We start from the raw sequence: 20,400 nt of genomic DNA on the forward strand, positions 1-20,400 counted from the left end.
ATCTTTTTCGATTTCCCTTAACAATGGTTTATAGTTTTCATTATATAAGTCCTTTACATTCTTTGTTATGTTTATTCCTAAGTATTTTATTTTTTTTGTTGCAATCGTGAAGGGGATTATTCTTTTGAGTTCCTTCTCAGTTGTTTCATTGTTGGCATATAGAAAGGCTATTGACTTCTGTATGTTAATTTTGTATCCTGTGACCTTACTGTATTGGCTTATTGTTTCTAGTAGTCTTTTTGTGGATTCTTTGGGGTTTTCGATGTATAGGATCATATCATCTGCAAAAAGTGATACCTTTACTTCTTCTTTTCCGATATGGATGCCTTTTATTTCTTTGTCTTGTCTGATTGTTCTGGCTAGAACCTCTAGTACCACATTAAATAAGAGTGGAGAGAGTGGACAACCCTGTCGTGTTCCTGATTTAAGGGGGAAAGCCTTCAGTTTAGTGCCATTTAATATGATGTTAGCTGATGGTTTATCATATATGGCCTTTATCATGTTGAGATATTTTCCTTCTATACCCATTTTGTTGAGAGTCTTAAACATAAAATTGTGTTGTATTTTATCAAAAGCCTTTTCTGCATCTATTGATAAGATCATGTGGTTTTTGTTCTTTGTTTTGTTGATACGGTGTATTACATTAACCGTTTTACGTAAGTTGAACCATCCTTGAGATTCTGGGATGAATCCCACTTGATCATGATGTATTATTTTTTTAATATGTTATTGTATTCGATTTGCTAGTATTTTGTTTAGTATTTTAGCATCTGTATTCATTAGAGATATTGGTCTGTAGTTTTCTTTTTTTGTGCCATCCTTGCCTGGTTTTGGTATGAGGGTTATGTTGGCCTCATAAAATGTGTTTGGAAGTATTGCTTCTTCTTCAATTTTTTGGAAGACTTTGAGTAGAATAGGAACCAAGTCTTCTTTGAATGTTTCATAAAATTCGCTGGTATAGCCGTCACGGCCTGGACTTTTATTTTTGGGGAGGTTTTTAATGGTTTTTTCTATTTCTTCTCTACTGATAGGTCTATTTAGGCTTTCTGCTTCTTCTTGACTCAGTCTAGGAAGGTTGTATTGTTCTAGGAATTTATCCATTTCTTCTAGGTTGTTGAATTTAGTGGCATAAAGTTTTTCATAGTATTCTACAATAATTCTTTGTATATCTGCGGTGTCCGTAGTGATTTCTCCTCTTTCATTTTGGATTTTGTTTATATGAGTTCTTTCTCTTTTTTCCTTGGTAAGTCTTGCCAAGGGTTTGTCAATTTTGTTGATCTTTTCAAAGAACCAGCTCCTTGTTCTATTAATTTTTTCTATAGTTTTTCTGTTCTCTAATTCATTTATTTCTGCTCTGATTTTTATTATCTCCTTTCTTCGGCTGGTTTTGGGTTGTCTTTGTTCTTCTTTTTCTAGTTCCTTAAGGTGGGAAGTTAAGTGGTTCACTTGGGCTCTCTCTTGTTTGTTCATATATGCCTGAAGCGATATGAACTTCCCTCTTATCCCTGCTTTTGCTGCATCCCATAGATTCTGATATGTCGTATTGTCATTTTCATTAGTCTGTATATATCTTTTGATCTCTGCACTTATTTCCTCTTTGACCCATTCATTTTTTAAAAGTATGTTGTTTAGTTTCCACATTTTTGTGGGATTTTTTCCCTCTTTTTTGCAGTTGAATTCTAGTTTCAAGGCTTTATGATCAGAAAATATGCTTGGTACAACTTCAATTTTTCTGAATTTGCTGATGTTGTTTTTGTGGCCCAGCATATGGTCAATTCTTGAGAATGATCCATGTACACTGGAGAAAAATGTATACTCAATCACTTTGGGATGAAATGTCCTGTAGATGTCTATCCTATCCAGGTGCTCTAGTGTTTTGTTTAAGGCCACTATGTCTTTGTTTATTCTCTGTTTGGATGACCGATCTAGAGCCGTCAGCGGTGTATTGAGGTCTCCAAGTATGATTGTATTTTTGTCAGTTTTTATTTTAAGATCAATAAGTAGCTGTCTTATATATTTTGGTGCTCCTTGGTTTGGTGCATATATATTAAGAATTGTTATGTCTTCTTGATTCAGTGTCCCCTTAGCCATTATGAAATGGCCATTTTTGTCTCTGAGTACTTTTCCTGTCTTGTAGTCAGCATTATCCGATATGAGTATTGCTATACCTGCTTTTTTTTGGATGTTATTTGCTTGGAGTATTGTTTTCCAGCCTTTCACTTTGAATTTGTTTTTATCCTTGTTACTTAGATGAGTTTCCTGTAGGCAGCATACAATTGGATTTTTTTTTTTAATCCATTCTGCTACTCTGCCTTTTTATTGGTGAGTTTAATCCATTTACATTTAGTGTAACTATTGATACTTGTGAGTTCCCTATTGCCATTTTATATCTTGCTTTCTGTTAGTTTTGTGTCTTGTTTGATCCTTCTCTTTCGTTTTTCTATCTTTTGTTTTTATTTGGTTGTATTCCATACATCTTTCCTCTGTTGCTATCTTTTTTATCTCATGTGCTTCTGTGGTGGTTTTTTCAATGGTGGTTACCTTTGAGTAATGAAAAGAGTCCCTACCCTGTTCATTGTAGCGAACTATTTTGTGAGTACTTTTGCACTCCATCGTCCTTTGCTACTGTAAATCTCCATCTTTTCCCCCTCTTTCTTTTTGTTGTTGTCACAGTTTAAATTTGGTTTTATTGTGTTCTTCTTGGAGCTTTTACTTGTGGCTCTGTTTTTTTTTTGTTCTTTGTATCTGATTGGAGAACCCCCTTTAGTAATTCCTGGAGTGGGGGTTTTCTGATGATAAATTCCCTCATCTTTTCTGTATCTGTGAATGTTTTTATTTCTCCTTTGTATTTGAAGGATAGCTTTGATGGGTATAGTATTCGTGGCTGAAAGTTCCTCTCTTTCAGGACTTTAAATATTGGGGTCCACTCTCTTCTAGCTTGTAGAGTTTCTGCTGATAAATCTGATGATAATCTAATGGGCCTTCCTTTATATGTTGTATTCTTCTTTTCCCTGGCTGCCTTGAGAATTTTTTCTTTGCTGTTGGTTTGTGTCAATTTCATTATGATATGCCTTGGAGTAGGTTTGTTGGGGTTAAGAAAACTTGGAGTTCTGTTTGCTTCTTAAACTTGAGGCTTTAGTTCTTTCCACAGGCTTGGGAAGTTCTCATCTATTATTTGTTTGAGTATGTTCTCCATTCCATTTTCTCTCTCTTCTCCCTCTGATATACCTATTATTCTTATGTTATTCTTTTTGATGGAGTCAGATAATTCCTTTAGGGCTATCTCATTTTTTTTAATTTTTGAGTCTCTTTCTTCTTCTCTCTGTTGTGCCTCAAGTTGCTTGTCTTCTATTTTACTAATCCTCTCTTCTATCTGACCTGTTCTATTAGCTAAGCTTGTTACTTCGTTTTTCAGCTCATGAATTGAGTTTTTCATCTCTGTTTGATTTGTTTTTATAGTTTCAATTTCCTTGGACATATATTCTTTGTGTTCATTGAGTTGTTTTCTGAGCTCCCTAAATTGCCTTTCTGTGTTTTCTTGTATATCTCGGAGGATTTTTAGGATTTCTATCTTGAATTCTCTGTCATTTAGCTCCAAGGTTTCCAATATATTAAATTTTTTCTCCATAGATTTTTCCTCATCTAGCTGTGTGACCTCTCTTTCTTTTGTATCCATGATATTCGATTTTCTCTTTCTTAATGGCATCTGAGGGTGGATTTGTTGATAGTATTAATGAGATTTAATAAAGAATAAAAAGTTAAAAAATAAAAATAAAAAATCGAAGAGTTGTTTTTTAAAAAAAAATTAATAATGAAATAAAGAAAAATAAAATAAAATTAAAAAAAAAAGGAAATTGTTCCCCCCCTTCTTTTTTTCCTCTCCTCTCCTCTCCCCTCTTTCTTGAGAAAATCTTGTAGTGGACTGTTAATTATAACAAACAGTGCCTGTGATGGAGGGCCTGAATTGGGAAAAAGTAATAAAGGGGCAAAAAAAGAAGAAAAAAAAAAAGGAAAAAAAAGAAAAAAGAAATAAAAAGAGCGTATGGACCCACAAAAAGCAAATAAGGAAAAAATTTGGGTCAAGAATAAAATGATTTACTTTTAGGTGTTGGTTGTCTAAGAGTTATGATGAGACGAATAAGAGGAAAACGGAAAAATGGGGGGACAAATTAAAAAATTACTATTGTATTTAGTGGAACAAGAAATAGATAATATGGAGAGCCAGGGATGGGAGCAGTGCTAGTGAGTTAAAAAGGTGAAGTAAAAACCCCCCAAAATGCCACAAACATAGGTTTGAGTCCCAGATAAGATAATTTGTTTGTTATTGAGTTTTGAATGAGAGGACATGTAAAGGAGAAAGGAAGAAACTAATATAGAGGGAGAAAAGAAAGAGAGAGAGAGAAAAAAAGAGGGAACCACTAAAAGAAGAAAAAAGAAAGGAGAGAGAGAGAGACAGAATTAAGGGTTTTGGAGTGCAACCCTCATAGAGAGAAAGGAAGAGAAGAGAAAAGATAATGGGAGATGTAACACTTATGGGTAGTCTTGTTCAAGGAGAGGAGAGAGTAAGACCGGTAGAGAGTTAATCGGCCAAATTGGAGGAGGAAAAAAAAAGTATCAAGAATGAAGATAAGAGAAACAAACGAACAAATATAATAATAAAATGGGATAGGTTATAAAGTCTGCGGATTATTCTTGATTTTGAGAGGTTATCGTCTTGCTTTTTCTTTTCTCTCCCTCTTCCTGATCAGTGACTCTGTACCCCGGGTTCTGCCCCTTTGGCACGCTCAGGTAGAGGTTTGCAGTTGATAAGTCTCTATGGCAATGTCATGTATTGTGCTTTAGTCTCATTGGCAGTCGAAGGTCATTAGCATTTATAGGCTCCGACAGTGAGAGAGTCCGTGTTCCTGGAGCCTTTCTCCTAGTCTTTCCTTCCTCAATTAGTAGCCTGATAATCCAGCTATGCGGTTGCTGCTGCCTCTGCCTGGATAGTAAGAGGCTCAAAGAGCTGGCAACTTCCCACTCTATTTCCACTCAGCACAGGGCTCTGGGTAAGGCTCAGTCAGTCAGAGCTGCTAGCATAATCAGGCGGGCTTTCCGCCCACTCAAAGACCTCTGGCTCTGCCACTCTGTCCGGTAACACAAGCGGGCGCCCACTTCCGGGGCGCTTGGAGGAAACTCTCACTCACTGTCTGCGACCAGGATATCCGGCCAGCAGTCTCACGCTCTGAGTGAAACCCCCAACCGCAGGGAAAAGTTGCAGTGTTGGATTTGGCTTTCGGTCCGTCCCTGTGCGCGGCTTTTGCAAGGCACTGGGGCGGCCCGAGATTCCGCTTTGGCCCACACAAAGGCCCCTGACTCTGCCCCTCTGTGCGATAACACGGGCGCGCCCTGCCGAGGCACTCGAGGAATCGCTCATTCACTATCTGCACGCGCAAACCAGGATATGAGGCCGGCCGCGTTTCCCTCTGAGTGAAACCCCCAACCACACGGAAAATCTCCACCATTGGAATTAGTTCTCACTCCCTCCCGTGCGTGGCTTTCCCAGGGCGCTGGGGCTGCCCAGAGACTCTGCCCTCGGCCCACAGAAAGGCCTCTGACCCTGCCTCTCCGTGGGGCAACACGGGCACCCACTCTCGGGGCCTAGGAAGAAATTCTCGCCCACTAACTGCGCACTGACCAGGAGACCGGGTAAAATGGCCGCTCCGCTTGTCTTTCTTTGTTTGGGTTTGGCGCGAGTGTTAGCTTGTATTGCCCGGGTTGCCACAGGATCAGATTTTCCTCGGCTTGGATCTCCGTGCCACAGCCTGGTTCGGCCGTTTGTGCCGCGGCGGCCTGGATTTATTCACCCCCTTTGCCCACCTCAGTTTCTATATTCACAGTTACCAGAGAAAGCCGCCCTGTTTAGGTTAGTGAGGAAGGCGGAGCATTTCTTACTCCCTATTTCCTTCGGGGTTTGGTTATATATTTAGCCAATTTTTCACTCAATCATACCTTTGGGTGTATTGCAAAGCATCTGGAGGCTCCAAGTATAGGTTTTTCTGTTTCTGGTTGAAGATCTTGTTGAGTTTTGGGGGAGATTTATCGGTATCGCTTCCTATCCTGCCATTACTCTGATGTCATCCCTCTACTAAGTTTTAATACCCAAAATTAGTTAGAGCCTGGTACATTTTGAGTTATGTGTCGATGTTACCTATTAATGCCATTATGAAGGCCCTGACCTTTATATGGGGACTTCATGAGCTTGTATGGTCAACAAGGGCTGTAGATGCTTTTATTCTTGGTTAAAAAAGTGTAACCTACCAATAATTTGTGAATAACCTCTGATGCTCACTCTTGACCTCTGAGAATCCCTGTGCTCCATTGCCTTCCATATGAAATGAGCCACTTCAAACCACATTGTTAATTGACAGACACAAAACATTTTATATTCATATCATGGGACCCTATTTTATCACCTTACTAACTTGGTAGAAACCTAGAAAAATGGTCTTCAGGTTCTCTTAAGATTTATAATGCCAAAGTGGTGAGACACAGCCCACATTCATAAATTAGCTTTTTTGTAAATAGTGTTGGATGTTTAATGGGTTTCATGTGACTTTTGCAAGAACACTGATTTCTGTCATAATTTTACTTTTTATCCTAAACATATAACAGTGGGATATTTAGTTTAAAAGTCTTAGGTTATGTTAACTTAATTAACAAAGTTATTTTAGTGGATTAAGATTCTGTTATGCAATCATTGTTTCTTCCATGAATTAGAGGTATAGATATGTTTTTATTATTAATTATGCAGACTCACTCCTTTTCTGAAATAAAAGATATCATCTGGGAAGTTTTAGATAATGTATTTTAATCTTTTAATTTCTTCTTGTTTTGTAGAATTCAACAGGAGCAACTTCAAAACAGGCTACCAGATACATCCATACCTCAGTGTACAACCACTAGTGAAGTACAGTGTTCTCAGAATGAAAGTAATGAAGAGAGTGATGGTTAGTTCAGTCTTGATTAGATATTTTCAGATTTACTGTTTCAAATTATTTACACTAAGACTGATCAGTACCTGTTTGTTTGTTTTTTTCTTTACTGTATCATTCTCAACTGGACTTTGGACCCTTTATCTCCCTATCAAAATGCACACTTACTACTTCCCCTTTTCTAGACTTATTTCACCTTAATTTAACTAATTTCATTAAAAAGTTGAGTGTTGGTCCTGGCTGTTTTGCTCAGTGGATAGAGCATCAGCCTGACATGTGGATGTCTTGGGTTTGATCTTTGGTTGGGGCACACATGAGAAGCAACCACTTGCTTCTCTTCCGCTTCCTCTCCCCCTTTCTTCTCTCCTTCCCTCTTGCAGCCAGTGGCTTGATTGGTTTGAGTGTTGGCCCCAGGCACTGAGGATAGCTCAGTTGGTCTGAGCGCAGATCTCAGGCACTGAGGATAGCTCAGTTCATTTGAGCATCAACCCCAGACAGGTTGGTGGGTGGATCCCGATTGGGGCACATGTGGGAGTCTGTCTCTCTGTCTCTTCTCTTACTTAAAAAATAATTAAATGTTAAGAAAATGCGTATTTTATTTGAAATAAGAAAATTAGCCACATTTATATATTTGTATGGCTACACAGGAGAACATTATTTTATTTTGTCTTTATTTGAAGACATGAAATTATCAAGTAAAGTATATTCTTTGATGACATTATTTTCTAATCTTATTTTCTAGATGTGGAGACCAAAGTACAATGCCCAGCTCTTTTTCTGCCTATGGAAGAATTAAGGATAGGGAGACATGAAACATCTGTAAAAATAGTCAAACTGGATGATGTAAGTGCATAATGACCACTCATATTACTTAACAAACAGGAAATTCACAACATGTAGTTACAACTCATGTTACTTTCAACAAGATTTCTTTCATAATAATATGCTGATAGTAATAAAACTATTATTTTAGTGTTGTCAACAAATTTCTGCATTGATGTTTCATTTTTTGAAAACATGTAGCATAGAAGATGAAAAGACATTTTATTTTTTAACAGAGAAATGTAGTTCAGTGTTTGTTTTATTTAGTTCTTTATGTTATCAGGCTTTTAAACAAAGATTAGTGTAGTATCTGTTTAATAAAATCTGTATACATTCACTTCTTTGAATGTCATTTAATATTATCTTCCACTTAAGAGAAAAAATTATTTAAAGCAGGGGTCCCCAAACTTTTTACACAGGGGGCCAGTTTACTGTCCCTCAGACTGTTGGAGGGCCGGACTATAAAAAAAACTATGAACAAATCCCTATGCACACTGCACATATCTTATTTTAAAGTAAAAAAACAAAACAGGAACAAATACAATATTTAAAATAAAGAACAAGTAAATTTAAATCAACAAACTGACCAGTATTTCAATGGGAACTATGCTCCTGCTTTTGGCTAATGAGATGGTCAATATGCTCCTCTCACTGACCACCAATGAAAGAGGTGCCCCTTCGGGGGTGGAGGCCGGATAAGTGGCCTCAGTGGGCCTCATGCAGCTCACAGGCTGTAGTTTGGGGACCCCCAATTTAAAGGTTTAAGGGAATTAGTATAAAAATAACTTGACAAACTTCTAGAAGACAAGAATCCGCTAAAACTAGAGCCAGTGAGAGCTGGAGCTCTAGGCTGAGCTTTTGTGACAAACTTAGTACATTTCTTCCTTTCTAGACACCTAGTAGCTGAATATAACACTTATCCTTGATGTTTGTATCACTGTAGTTTATATTACTGTAGACAAAGAGAAGTGCTAGGATGTAGGAAGTACCTCTTTAAACACTATTTTCTTCCTTAGGTTAATAGCCCTTGATATATATGTGTGTTTATTTGTGTGCATGTACACATGCACCTAGCAATACTTTTATTTTTCTCTGAAAAAATTTAAGCTATTGAACAAATAAATATGCACACACATGCATTTATAATGTGTATGCTTATTATTACATTCCTGTGTGTGTGTGTGTGTGTGTGTGTGTGTGTGTGAAAGAGACAGAGAAAGAGACAGATAGGGACAGACAGACAGGAAGAGAGAGATGAGAAACATCAATTCTTTGTTGTAGCTCCTTAGTTGTTCCTTGATTGCTTTCTCACATGTGCCTTGACCAAGGGGCTACATCAGACTGAGTGACCCCTTGCTCAAGCCAGTGACCTGGGGCTCAAGCTGGTGAGCCTTGCTCAAACCAGATGAGCCTGCGCTCAAGTGGGAGACCGCGGGGTTTTGAACCTGGGTTCTCTGCGTCCCAGTCTGATGCTCAATCCACTGTGCCACTGCCTGGTCAGGCATCTACATTCTTGAGGCATACAGTAAGCTTATAACATGCTGGCCAGAAAGCTAAAAACATACTAGTCACTAATCTACTTGGCACTGAGCAGTTACAATATAAAAGTAAGTTGTTATTGTTGATTCTAGATAATAATGATAAAATGAATGACAGATCAAATGCCCTCAACACATATCTTTAGGATTTGTTGGGTTCTTCTAGAAACTCATGTTCTATGATATACGGTTAGACATTATTTGTAGAATAAAATTCTCTAAACATTACCTACAAGTTAACTAGTTAATATATAATACATTTATTGAACATACTAATATTATACAACTTGCATTTAATAAGACTTATGAAGAAGAATTTGAAGACCAAGCAGATATCGTGCCTTACAAAGTCAAGTTAGCTAATGCAGACAGTCAACAAAGGTAAGGTCTTTTTAATTCACTTTTTTTTTTTTTTTTTTGCATTTTTCCAAAGTTAGAAGCGGAGAGGCAGTCAGACAGACTCCCACATGTGCCCGACTGGGATCCACCTGGCATGCCCCCCTGGGAGTGATGCTCTGCCCATCTGGGGTGTTGTTCCATTGCAACCAGAGCCATTCTAGCACCTGAAGTGGAGGCCATGGAGCCTTCCTCAACATCTGGGCCAACTTTGCTCTAGTGGAGCCTTGGCTGCGGGAGGGGAAGAGAGAGATAGAAAGAAAGGAGAGGGGGAAGGGTGGAGAAGCAGATGGGCGCTTCTCCTGAAGCAGGGTGCCCTGACCGAGAATTGAACCCAGGACTTCCATACACGGGACTGACGCTCTACCTCTGAGCCAATCGGCTATAGCCTCTAAGTCACTTTTGATACGTATTAAAAAATTCACCAAACTTTAATATTAGAGTATATTTTACTAAAGCCATGTTTAAATTTGTATACAATATTGTTAATATTTGTCAACATTCAATAATTAGATAATTGTCCATAATGATATATTTATACTCTTACTTAATATCTAGAATATTTAATAACTGCTTCTAAATTTAAAATTATTGTTTGAAATGGCTGATCAAGGCTGATATACTTCATCTGAGCTTTGTTCTTTTCTTTAATGATAACTCTGGATTTTCCTCATTTCAGTTTACTGTGAACCCTAAATAAAAACAGATATATTAATGATTAGTTTGAGACACAAAAAGAACTCCCAAATTGTGGGCCACTTCCAGAGTAAATTTTATTGTTTGATAAATTAAATTAAGTATAATAGTTCACTTTACAACCATTTTTTTTGGTAAAATTTTGTCATTTCCAAATGAAAAACAAAATCCCATTGTAGTTTTTGGTGATGTTAAAAATTACTCTAAGTCCCTTTACTGTTGAGACTTTAGCTAGGATTTCAGATGTTTTCACTACAAAGTATTAAATTTGTTAAACATCTGAATGAAGTTTCTATTGAGTAACCCCTACGCCAATCCTTTGTTTATATGTTCAGATAAACTTAGGCCTCTGGCAGCATTTTGGAACAGGAATGGGCCTATGTGATTCACTCAGATCTGAAAAGCCCCATGTTTAAATACATAGTCCCAAATATCTAACAGCAAATGTGCTCTGACATTTGCCGTTTTGACAGAAGATAATAAACAACCTTCTGTTTGGTAGATAAAACCACTACCATATCACCAAGAAAAAGAATGGCATTTCTGCTCTCTAATTTGATTATTTCATATCTTATCTTTGCTTTGACCTCCATGTATGACATTAGAGAAGGCAGAAAAAGTTGCTGATCATGGTTGGCAATAGTTTTGCATGTTGGGTTTGGAGGTCCCTTACAGCTTATTTTCTAAGAAAAGGGAAAGAATCATAGGTGACACAAGAGAATCTTTTTGATCAAGCATAGTCCATGAGTTTTTATGATGGTACTATACAGAGCTTAGATAAATATCAGGTGTTATTAAATATACATATTATTCAATTCATAGAAAATGTTACTTAAATTATAACTATGCTGATATAGACTAATCATCATTAGAAATGAAACGAACACCACCTATAGTATTTTATAGTTCATTGATGAACAACTAAAAGTTTATTTAAATATAAAATCTTAATTTGATGGAAGAAGATTTGACTTGGGGTGGTGAACACAAAACAATATACAGAATGATATATTATAGAATTGTACACTTGAAACCTATATAATTTTATTAACCAATGTCTTCCCAATAAATTGAATAAAACTTTTTTTACAAACCTTGCTTTTATCAGATTTTAATGAGTTGAAAGATAACTCTCCACCTTTTGAAGAAAAAATATAAGGAACTGAACTTACTTCAGACTAGTTTTAAAAAGAAATCTTTAATTAAAATTTTGTAGTTAAATCAATGTTGGCCCAGTTTGCCTATTTCCTTTAAATCCATAATATTATTGTTATTTGTCATTTAGAAATGTGCCCACAGGGAGGGTAAAACAAATATTAAATCAACATGAATGTCCCATTCCCTTAAGGTTTTATTATATTTGTTTTAATAAGCTGGGAGTTTTTACTCTTTAATATTATTTCTTTCAACTTTATTCTTTTGCTTATCCGTAAACATTAAAGTTGCACATTCCGTGATTATCAGAATGCTTTTCTGTGTGCAAATGCCGTCCATCAGCACCCTCTTCTCACCGAGGGAAAAGCAGACCTCTTCCATCATCTAAGCGGCAGCTCTGCTTCTTGTGAAGAGAACTCAAAAGGTATCTGTCTTTTCTTGTTGATTAATATTAACAATAAAATACTGGTCACTTAATAAAACTGATTGATATTACAGTATATAAAAGCTTTGACTATTTTGTTGTTCATTTTAAACCCAGAAAAAAAATTTTTTTTTTCATTTTTCTTAAGCTGGAAACGGGGAGAGACAGTCAGACAGACTCCTGCATGCGCCTGACCGGGATCCACCCGGCACGCCCACCATGGGGCAACGCTCTGCCCACCAGGGGGCGATGCTCTGCCCATCCTGGGTGTCGCCATGTTGCGACCAGAGCCACTCTAGCGCCTGAGGAAGAGGCCACAGAGCCATCCCCAGCGCCCGGGCCATCTTTGCTCCAATGGAGCCTTGGCTGCAGGAGGGGAAGAGAGAGACAGAGAGGAAAGCGCGGCGGAGGGGTGGAGAAGCAAATGGGCGCTTCTCCTGTGTGCCCTGGCCAGGAATCGAACCCGGGTCCTCCACACGCTAGTAAACCCAGAAAATTTAGTACTCAGAAGAAACTTGGTTAAAAATATACCCACATGGGAGCTTAGGACTTTCCAGGGCTCCGGATCGAGTTCAGAGGTACTTTTTTACTTAGCCTAGAATGTGCTGTTCCAGTTACCAGTGGGAAAGTGCTGACTATAAATGATAACTAAATGTTACCTTTGAAACACTTCATTTATTTAAATAAGCTATTTTTAGAGCAGTTTTAGGTTCGTAGCAAAATTGATCAGGGAGAACAGTTTCCATATACCCTCTGCCACCAAGAAGCTATAGTTTTTCCACCATCAGCATCTCAAACTAAAGTGGTGCATTGTCAGTCAACAAGCATACAATGACACATTGTTACCACCCAAAATTCATAGTTTACATTAAGGTTCACTCTTGGTTGTACATTCTGTTGGTCTGAACAAATGTATAATGATTTGTATCCAGCATTATAATTTCATACAGAATAGTGTTACTGCTCTGAAAATCCTGTCCTCTGCCTTTCTCAGACCTCCTTCCTTCCTAACCCCTGGCTACCACTGATATTTTTACTGTCTCCATAGTTTTGCCTTTTCCAGAATGTCATATAGTTGAATAATATAATATGGGCTACTACGTTTTTTCATGGTTGATAGCTCATTTCCTTTTAGTGCTGAAATTCCATTGTTTGAATTTACCACAATTTATTTATACATTCACTTATTGAAAAATATCTTAGTTGCTCCCAAGGTTTGGTAAATATGAATAAAGCTCTTATTAATATCTATATGTAGGTTTTTGTTTGGACCTACATTTTCAGCTTATTTGGGTTATACCAAAGAGTGTGATTGTTGGATCATATGTTAAGTATTTATTTTGTTTTGTAAGAAATCACCAAACTGTCTTCCAAACTGTACAACTGCAACTGTACAACACCAAACTGCACAGCTACAAGCAAAGTAGTTGTACCGTTTTGTATTCCCACCAGCAGTGAATATAGTTCTTCTCCATAACCTTGTAAGGAATTGGTGTTTCAGATTTTTGCTATTCTAATAATTGTGTTGTGCTATTTCACTGTTTATTTATTTATTTATTTTTTTACAGAGACTGATAGAGAGTCAGAGAGAGGGATAGGTAGGGACAGAAAGACAGAAACAGAGAGATGAGAAGCATCAATCATCAGTTTTTCGTGTGACACCTTAGCTCAGGGGTTCCCAAACTTTTTACACAGGGGGCCAGTTCACTGTCCCTCAGACCGTTGGAGGGACAGACTATAACTATAAAAAAACTATGAACAAATCCCTATGCACACTGCACATATCTTATTTTAAAGTAAAAAAACAAAACAAAACGAGAACAAATACAATATTTAAAATAAAGAACAAGTAAATTTAAATTAACAAACTGACCAGTATTTCAATGGGAACTATGCTCCTCTCACTGACCACCAATGAAAGAGGTGCCCCTTTTGGAAGTGTGGCGGGGGCTGGATAAATGGCCTCAGGGGGCCGCATGCGGCCTGTGGGCTGTAGTTTGGGGACACCTGCCTTAGTTGTTCATTGATTGCTTTCTCATATGTGCCTTTACTGTGGGCCTTCAGCAGACTGAGTAACCCCTTGCTCGAACCAGTGACCTTGGGTCCATGCTGGTGAGCTTTGCTCAAACCAGATGCGCCCACACTCAAGCTGGCAACCTCAGGATCTTGAACCTAGGTCCTCCGCATCCCAGTCCGACGCTCTATTCACCGTGCCACCACCTGGTCAGGCTCACTGTTTTTTTTTATTTGCAATTCTCTAATAGCTTCTGTTATTGAACATCTTTTCATATGCTTATTTTCAATCCACATATCTTCTTTGATGAGGTATCTGTTAAGGTTTTTGGCCCATTTTTTAGTTGGGTTGTCCATTTTCTTTCTAGTGAGATGTAAATGTTCTTTGGTATATTTTGGATAACAGTACTTTAACAGGTAATTATTTTGCAAATATTTTCTCCAAGTCTGTACCTTGTTTCTTATTCTCTTGGCATGATCTTTTACAGAACAGGCATTTTTCATTTTAATAAGATCCAGCTTATCAATTATTTCATGGATCCTTTCTTTAGTGATGTGTTTAAACAGATCATCGTGATACCCAATATGATCTACATTTTCTCCAGTATTCTAGAAGTTTTTAGACTTTTGCATTTTACATTTAGATCTATTACTCATTTTGAGTTAGTTTTTGTAAAGGGTATGAGGTCTACATCCAGATTAACTTTTTGAGCATGTGAAGGTGCAGTTTTTCCAGCACCATTTGTTGAAAAGGTGATCTTTTCTCTATTGTATTGCCTTTGCTCTTTTATCAGAAATCAGGTAACTATATTTGTGTGGGTCTATTTATGGATTCTCTTTTCTGTTCCATTGGTCTTCTTTTTATGCTTTTCCTAATACCACATTGTATTGTATTTATTACTATAGTTATATAGTAATTCTTGAAGTTGGATAGTTTCAGTATTCTGAGTTTGTGTTTCTCTTTCAATATTTTGTTAGCTATTCTGGTTATTTTGCCTTTCAATATAAACTTTAGAATTAATTTAGCAATATCCACAAAATAATTTGCTGAGATTTTGATTGGGATTGCATAGTGTCTATAGATAGAGTTGTGAAGAACTGACAACTTGATGATATTGAAGCTTCCTATTTATGAATATGGACTATTTATTTTATTTTTTAAATCAGATTTCTAATTTTACTCATATAGAGCTGGACATAGTTTGTTAGACTTATATCTAAGTATTTCATTTCTGTATGCTAATGTAAATGGTATTGTATTGATTTTAAATTTCACTAGTTCGTGCTGGTTTACAGAAAAGTGATTGACTTCTGTATGTTGACTTTGTATCCTGCACCCTTGCAGTAATCACTTGTTAGTTCCAGGAGGTATTTTTTTCTTTTTGTTGATACCTTTCGGTTTTGTACATACACAATAATATCTGTTAACAATATCAGATTTCTTTCTTCCCAATATGTATACCTTCTATTTCCTATTCTTCTATAAATTAACTAGAATTTCCAGTTCAATGTTGAAAAGTATAAATAATATAAGAGGGGAAAACCTAGCCTTGTTCCTCATTTTAGAAATAAAACTTCTATTTTTTTCATCATTAAATGTGATGCAAACTATTTTTTGTAGTCTTTTGTCTCTGAGTACTTTTTTTGTCTTATAGTCAGCATTATCAGATATGAGTATTGCTACACCTGCTTTTTTTTGGGTGTTGTTTGCTTGGAGTATTGTTTTCCAGCCTTTCACTTTGAATTTGTTTTTATCCTTGTTGCTTAGATGAGTTTCTTGTAGGCAGCATACAGTTGGATTTTTTTTTTTAATCCATTCTGCTACTCTGTGTCTTTTTATTGGTAAGTTTAATCCATTTACATTTAGTGTAATTATTGACACTTGTGGGTTCCCTGTTGCCATTTTATAAATTGCTTTCTGTTAGTTTTGTATCTTGTTTGATTCTTCTCTTTTGTTTTTCTATCATTTGTTTTTGTTTGTTTGTATTCCATACTTCTTTCCTCTGTTGCTACCTTTTTTAAGTCAAGTGTTTTTGTGGTGGTTTTTTCAAGGGTGGTTACCATTAAATAATGAAAAGGGTACCTACCATATTCATTGTAGTACCCTTTCTTATGAGTATTTCTGCGCTTCATCGTCCTTTGCTACTGTTAATCTTCATCCTTTCTCCCCCTTTTTTTCTTTTGTTGTCACAGTTTAAGTTTGGTTTTATTGTTTTCTTGGTGGAGCTGTTACTTGTGGTTTTGTTTTCTTTTGTTCTTTGAATCTGGTTGGAAAACCCCCTTTAGTATTTCCTGGAGTGGGGGCTTTCTGATGATAAATTCTCTCATCTTTTCTGTATTTGTGAATATTTTTATATCTCCTTCGTACTTGAAGGATAGCTTTGATGGGTATAGTATTCTTGGCTGAAAGTTTCTCTCTTTCAGGGCTTTGAATATTGGGGTCCACTCTCTTCTAGCTTGTAGAGTTTCTGCTGAGAAGTCTGATGATAATCTAATAGGTCTTCCTTTATATGTTGTATTCTTCTTTTCCCTGGCTGCCTTGAGAATTTTTTCTTTGTCATTGTTTTGTGTCATCTTCATTATGATGTGCCTTGGAGTGGGTTTGTTGGGGTTAAGAAAACTCGGTGTTCTGTTTGCTTCTTGAATTTGAGGCTTTAGTTCTTTCCACAGGCTTGGGAAGTTCTCATCTATTATTTGTTTGAGTATATTCTCCATTCCATTTTCTTTCTCTTCTCCCTCTGATATACCTATTATTCTTATGTTATTCTTTCTGATGGAGTCAGACAATTCCTGTAGGGCTTTCTCGTTTTTTATTAATTTTGAGTCTCTTTCTTCTTCTCTCTGTTGTGCCTCAAGTTGCTTGTCTTCTATTTCACTAATCCTATCTTCTATCTGGGCTGTTCTATTAGCTAAGCTTGTTATCTCGTTTTTCAGTTCGTGAATTGAGTTTTTCATTTCTGTTTGATTTGTTTTTATAGTTTCAATTTCCTTGGTAATATATTCTTTGTGATCGTTGAGTTGTTTTCTGATTTCCCTAAATTGCCTTTCTGTGTTTTCTTGTATATCTCTGAGTATTTTTAAGATTTCTATTTTAAATTCTCTGTCATTTGGCTCCAAGGCTTCCAATATGTTAAATCTTTTCTCCATAGATCTTTCCACATCTATTTGTGTTACCTCTCTATCTTTTGTATCCATAATATTCGATTTCCTTTTTCTTATTGGCATCTGAAGGTGGTCTTGTTGATATTGTTAATTAGAATTAATAAAGAATAAAAAGGGGGGAAAAAAAAAAGAAAAACACTCCACACTCAAAAAAAGTAATGATTTATTATTTTCCCCTTTTTCCTTTCTTCTCCTCCCCTCCTCTCACCTCTTTAGGTAAATATTGTGATGACCTGTGAATTATATTATGCTAAATGGGACAAAAACTGCCTATAACAGAGGGCCTGATTTGGGGTGAAGAGTTCAAGGGGCAAAAAGGGAGTAGGGACCTACTAAATGCAAAAAAAAAAAAAAAAGAAAGGAGGATATCTTAGACAAGCATAAAATGATTTGCTTGTAAGTGATGGTCGACTAAGAGATATAGTGAGAGGGATAAGAGGGAAACTGAAAAAAGGAGAGAAAAAATAATATTTAAAGAAGAAAAAAATAAAAATAATAAGTAAAAATCTGTTGTATTAAGTGGAGTGAAGACTAAATACAATGGAGACTTTGGGTTGGGAGGAATGCTAGTGAGTTAAAAAGCAATGTAAAAAGTACCCAAAATGCCACAAAAACAAACAAACAATGGAAAACCAAAAACAAAAGCAGAAAAGAAAAGAAAAAAAAAAAAGAACAAACAACAAAAACAAAAAAAAAACTTGAGTCCCAAATTAAATAATTTGTTCGTGATTGAGGATTAAATGAGAGGAAAAGTAAAAGGAGAAAAGAAGGAACGAATAGAAAGGAAAAAATAAGAAAAAGAGAGAAACGAAGGAAGAAAAAAAGGAAAGGGGAAAAAAATAAAAAAGAACAAAAAGAAATCAAAAGGGGAGAGAGTGAGAGTTAAGGGTTTTGGAGTGTAACCCTAAGGGAGAGTAAGGATGAAGAAAAGAAATAAAATGTAACACTCATGGGTAGTGTAGTTCAAGAAAAGGGTAGCATAAGATGGGCAGAGAATAAAAGGACCGAGAGAGGAAATACAAATAAAGGCAATAAGAAAGAAGAGAGAAACAACAACAACAAAGAATTAGTGGAACAAGTTATAAAGTCTGTGGATTTTTCTTGATATTGAGAGGTTAACTTCTTCCTTTTTCTTTTCTCTCCCTCTTCCTGGTCGGTGACTCTGTACCCCAGGTTCTGCCCCTGTGTCACGCTTAGGTAGGGATTTGCAGTTGATGGTATTCTATGGCAATGTCATATAATTGGCTTTAGTCTCACTGGTAGTCAAGGCTTGTTGGCGTTTGTAGAGTCCAACAATGAGAGAGAGTTTGCTTTCCTGGAGTTTCTCCCCTAGTCTCCCCTTTCTGAAATAGCAGCCTGGTGATCCAGCTATGAGGCTGCCACTGCTTCTGTCTGGGGAGTAAGAGGCTCAAAGAGCTGGGAAATCCCCACTTTATCCTCACTCAGCCCAAGGCTCTGGGTAAGGCTCTGGCAGTCAGAGCCTCCAGCGTAGTCAGGTGGGGCTGGGAGTCAATTGTTGTCAAGGTGACTGTTCAGCGCCTACCATTCATTTGGACCACTCAACCCAGGCTTTCCACACTTTGTAGCCTGTTTTGGCTGGAAAGAAGATGCACTATTCGCTGCTTGCTATATAGATCTTAATATCTGCCAAGTCCCTCTTGTTAGGTATATCCCTGAATATGGAGGCTCTGTCAATCAGATATTGCCCCCGCCCCTTTAGCGAAAGGCACTGAAAAATATTATGCCTCTTGTCTTGGATCACTGAACTGGGAGAGATCTTATCAATTAGAGCCCGGTGGGTGCGTAGATTTCGTGGGTTAAGCTAATTTCAGTGATTGGATCTGCAGCTGTGCTCCAGAGAGTATTTCAGGCTGCCTACGCGCCCCTCGCCCAACACTTGATTGTTAGCTCGAATGGCTGGGTGAGGTGCCCCATCCACGGAGAGAATCTCCTGACTAGGAAAGACAGGTTTGGCACCCCTCCCAGACTATGGCACGGGGCCCGCGGCTTCTCAGAGCACGCCGGTGGTTGCCGGCGCGCACGCGGCTTCTCAGAGCAGGCCGGTGGTTGCCGGCACTCCCCGGGAGGCGGCTGGGGGGGGCGCAGCCTCTCAGAGCACGCTGGTGGTTGCCGGCACTCCCTGGGACTCGGCGGCTTGGGGCGCGCGGCTTCTCAGAACGCGGTTGGGGGGGGGGCGCGTGGCCTCTCAGAGCACGCCGGCGGTTGTGGGCACTCCCCGGGACGCGGCAAGTGGGGGGGACGTGCGGCTTCTCAGAGCACGCTGGTGGTTGCCGGCACTCCCCGGGACGCGGCGCGGGCAGCTGCACGCGTGGGTTGACTCGCCACAGGCGTATTCCCTCCTCAGCAACAGTCCTTTTGCTTTCAGTGTGTGTGTGGAACTCTAGGATGCTCCGAAGATAATTTTTTCTGTTTCTAGTTGACAAATTTGTTGAGATTTTGGGGAGATCTGTCGGACGCGCTGCTCACGGCGCCATCTTCGTGACGTCACTCTATTTTTTGTAGTCTTTATCAGGTTGAGGAAATTCTCTTTATTTCTAGTGTGCTGAGAGTTTTTATCATTAATGAGTGTTGCATTTTCTCAGGCTTTTCTGCATTTCTTTATAAGATCCTGTGATTTTTCTTCTTTAACCTTTTGATGTGATTAATTATATTGATTTATGAATGTTGAATCAAGGTATCTAATTTTTATGACTTAACAGGCCTTTCAATAAATAGACTAAATTTAATCAAGTTTGTACTTTCTGCATCACATTTTAAACATTAATAAATGGCTATTTTGTCTCTTTTTCAGCAATAAAAGTTCCCAATAATGGATTTTTGCTACCTTGAAAAAATATTGTAGAGTTTAGCTACAGATATTTACATATAACAAATGGCCAGTAATTCTACCAAAAAATAAAATAATAAGACATTTCTATTTAAGATTAGAAGGAAAGTACAGCATTATTGTGGAAGGTTTTTTTTTTTTTAATTAAACAGCCTTTATAATGTTTTTCTTATAAAAGCTTTTCTATGATATAGAAGTTATTGCACTTCTCATAGTGTTTGTGCAGTTTAAGAGGTGACCGTTGTTGGAAGTGAAAGTTCTAAATACCACATGCAATTGTAGAGCTATATGTATTTGATTGCAACAAGTCCTTTGGGCTGCAATGCAGAATTTACATCACAGGAGGCTATTTTAGTCACAGCTTCTACTATT

General features: G+C 37.5%; 1 protein-coding gene across 1 annotated transcript in view; it reads left to right on the forward strand.

The window, feature by feature from the left end:
• ZBBX (zinc finger B-box domain containing) overlaps positions 1-20,400 on the forward strand; it is a 141,927-nt gene that overhangs the window by 82,126 nt on the left and 39,401 nt on the right. The window contains exons 10-13 of the mRNA XM_066241422.1: positions 6,880-6,989; positions 7,717-7,817; positions 9,636-9,715; positions 11,869-12,005. Of these exons, the coding sequence (XP_066097519.1) occupies positions 6,880-6,989; positions 7,717-7,817; positions 9,636-9,715; positions 11,869-12,005 (428 nt within the window). The remainder of the gene's footprint in view (positions 1-6,879; positions 6,990-7,716; positions 7,818-9,635; positions 9,716-11,868; positions 12,006-20,400) is intronic.

The sequence above is a fragment of the Saccopteryx bilineata genome, chromosome 8 (genome assembly GCF_036850765.1).
Source record: "Saccopteryx bilineata isolate mSacBil1 chromosome 8, mSacBil1_pri_phased_curated, whole genome shotgun sequence".
In the NCBI taxonomy this organism is placed as follows: Eukaryota; Metazoa; Chordata; class Mammalia; order Chiroptera; family Emballonuridae; genus Saccopteryx; species Saccopteryx bilineata.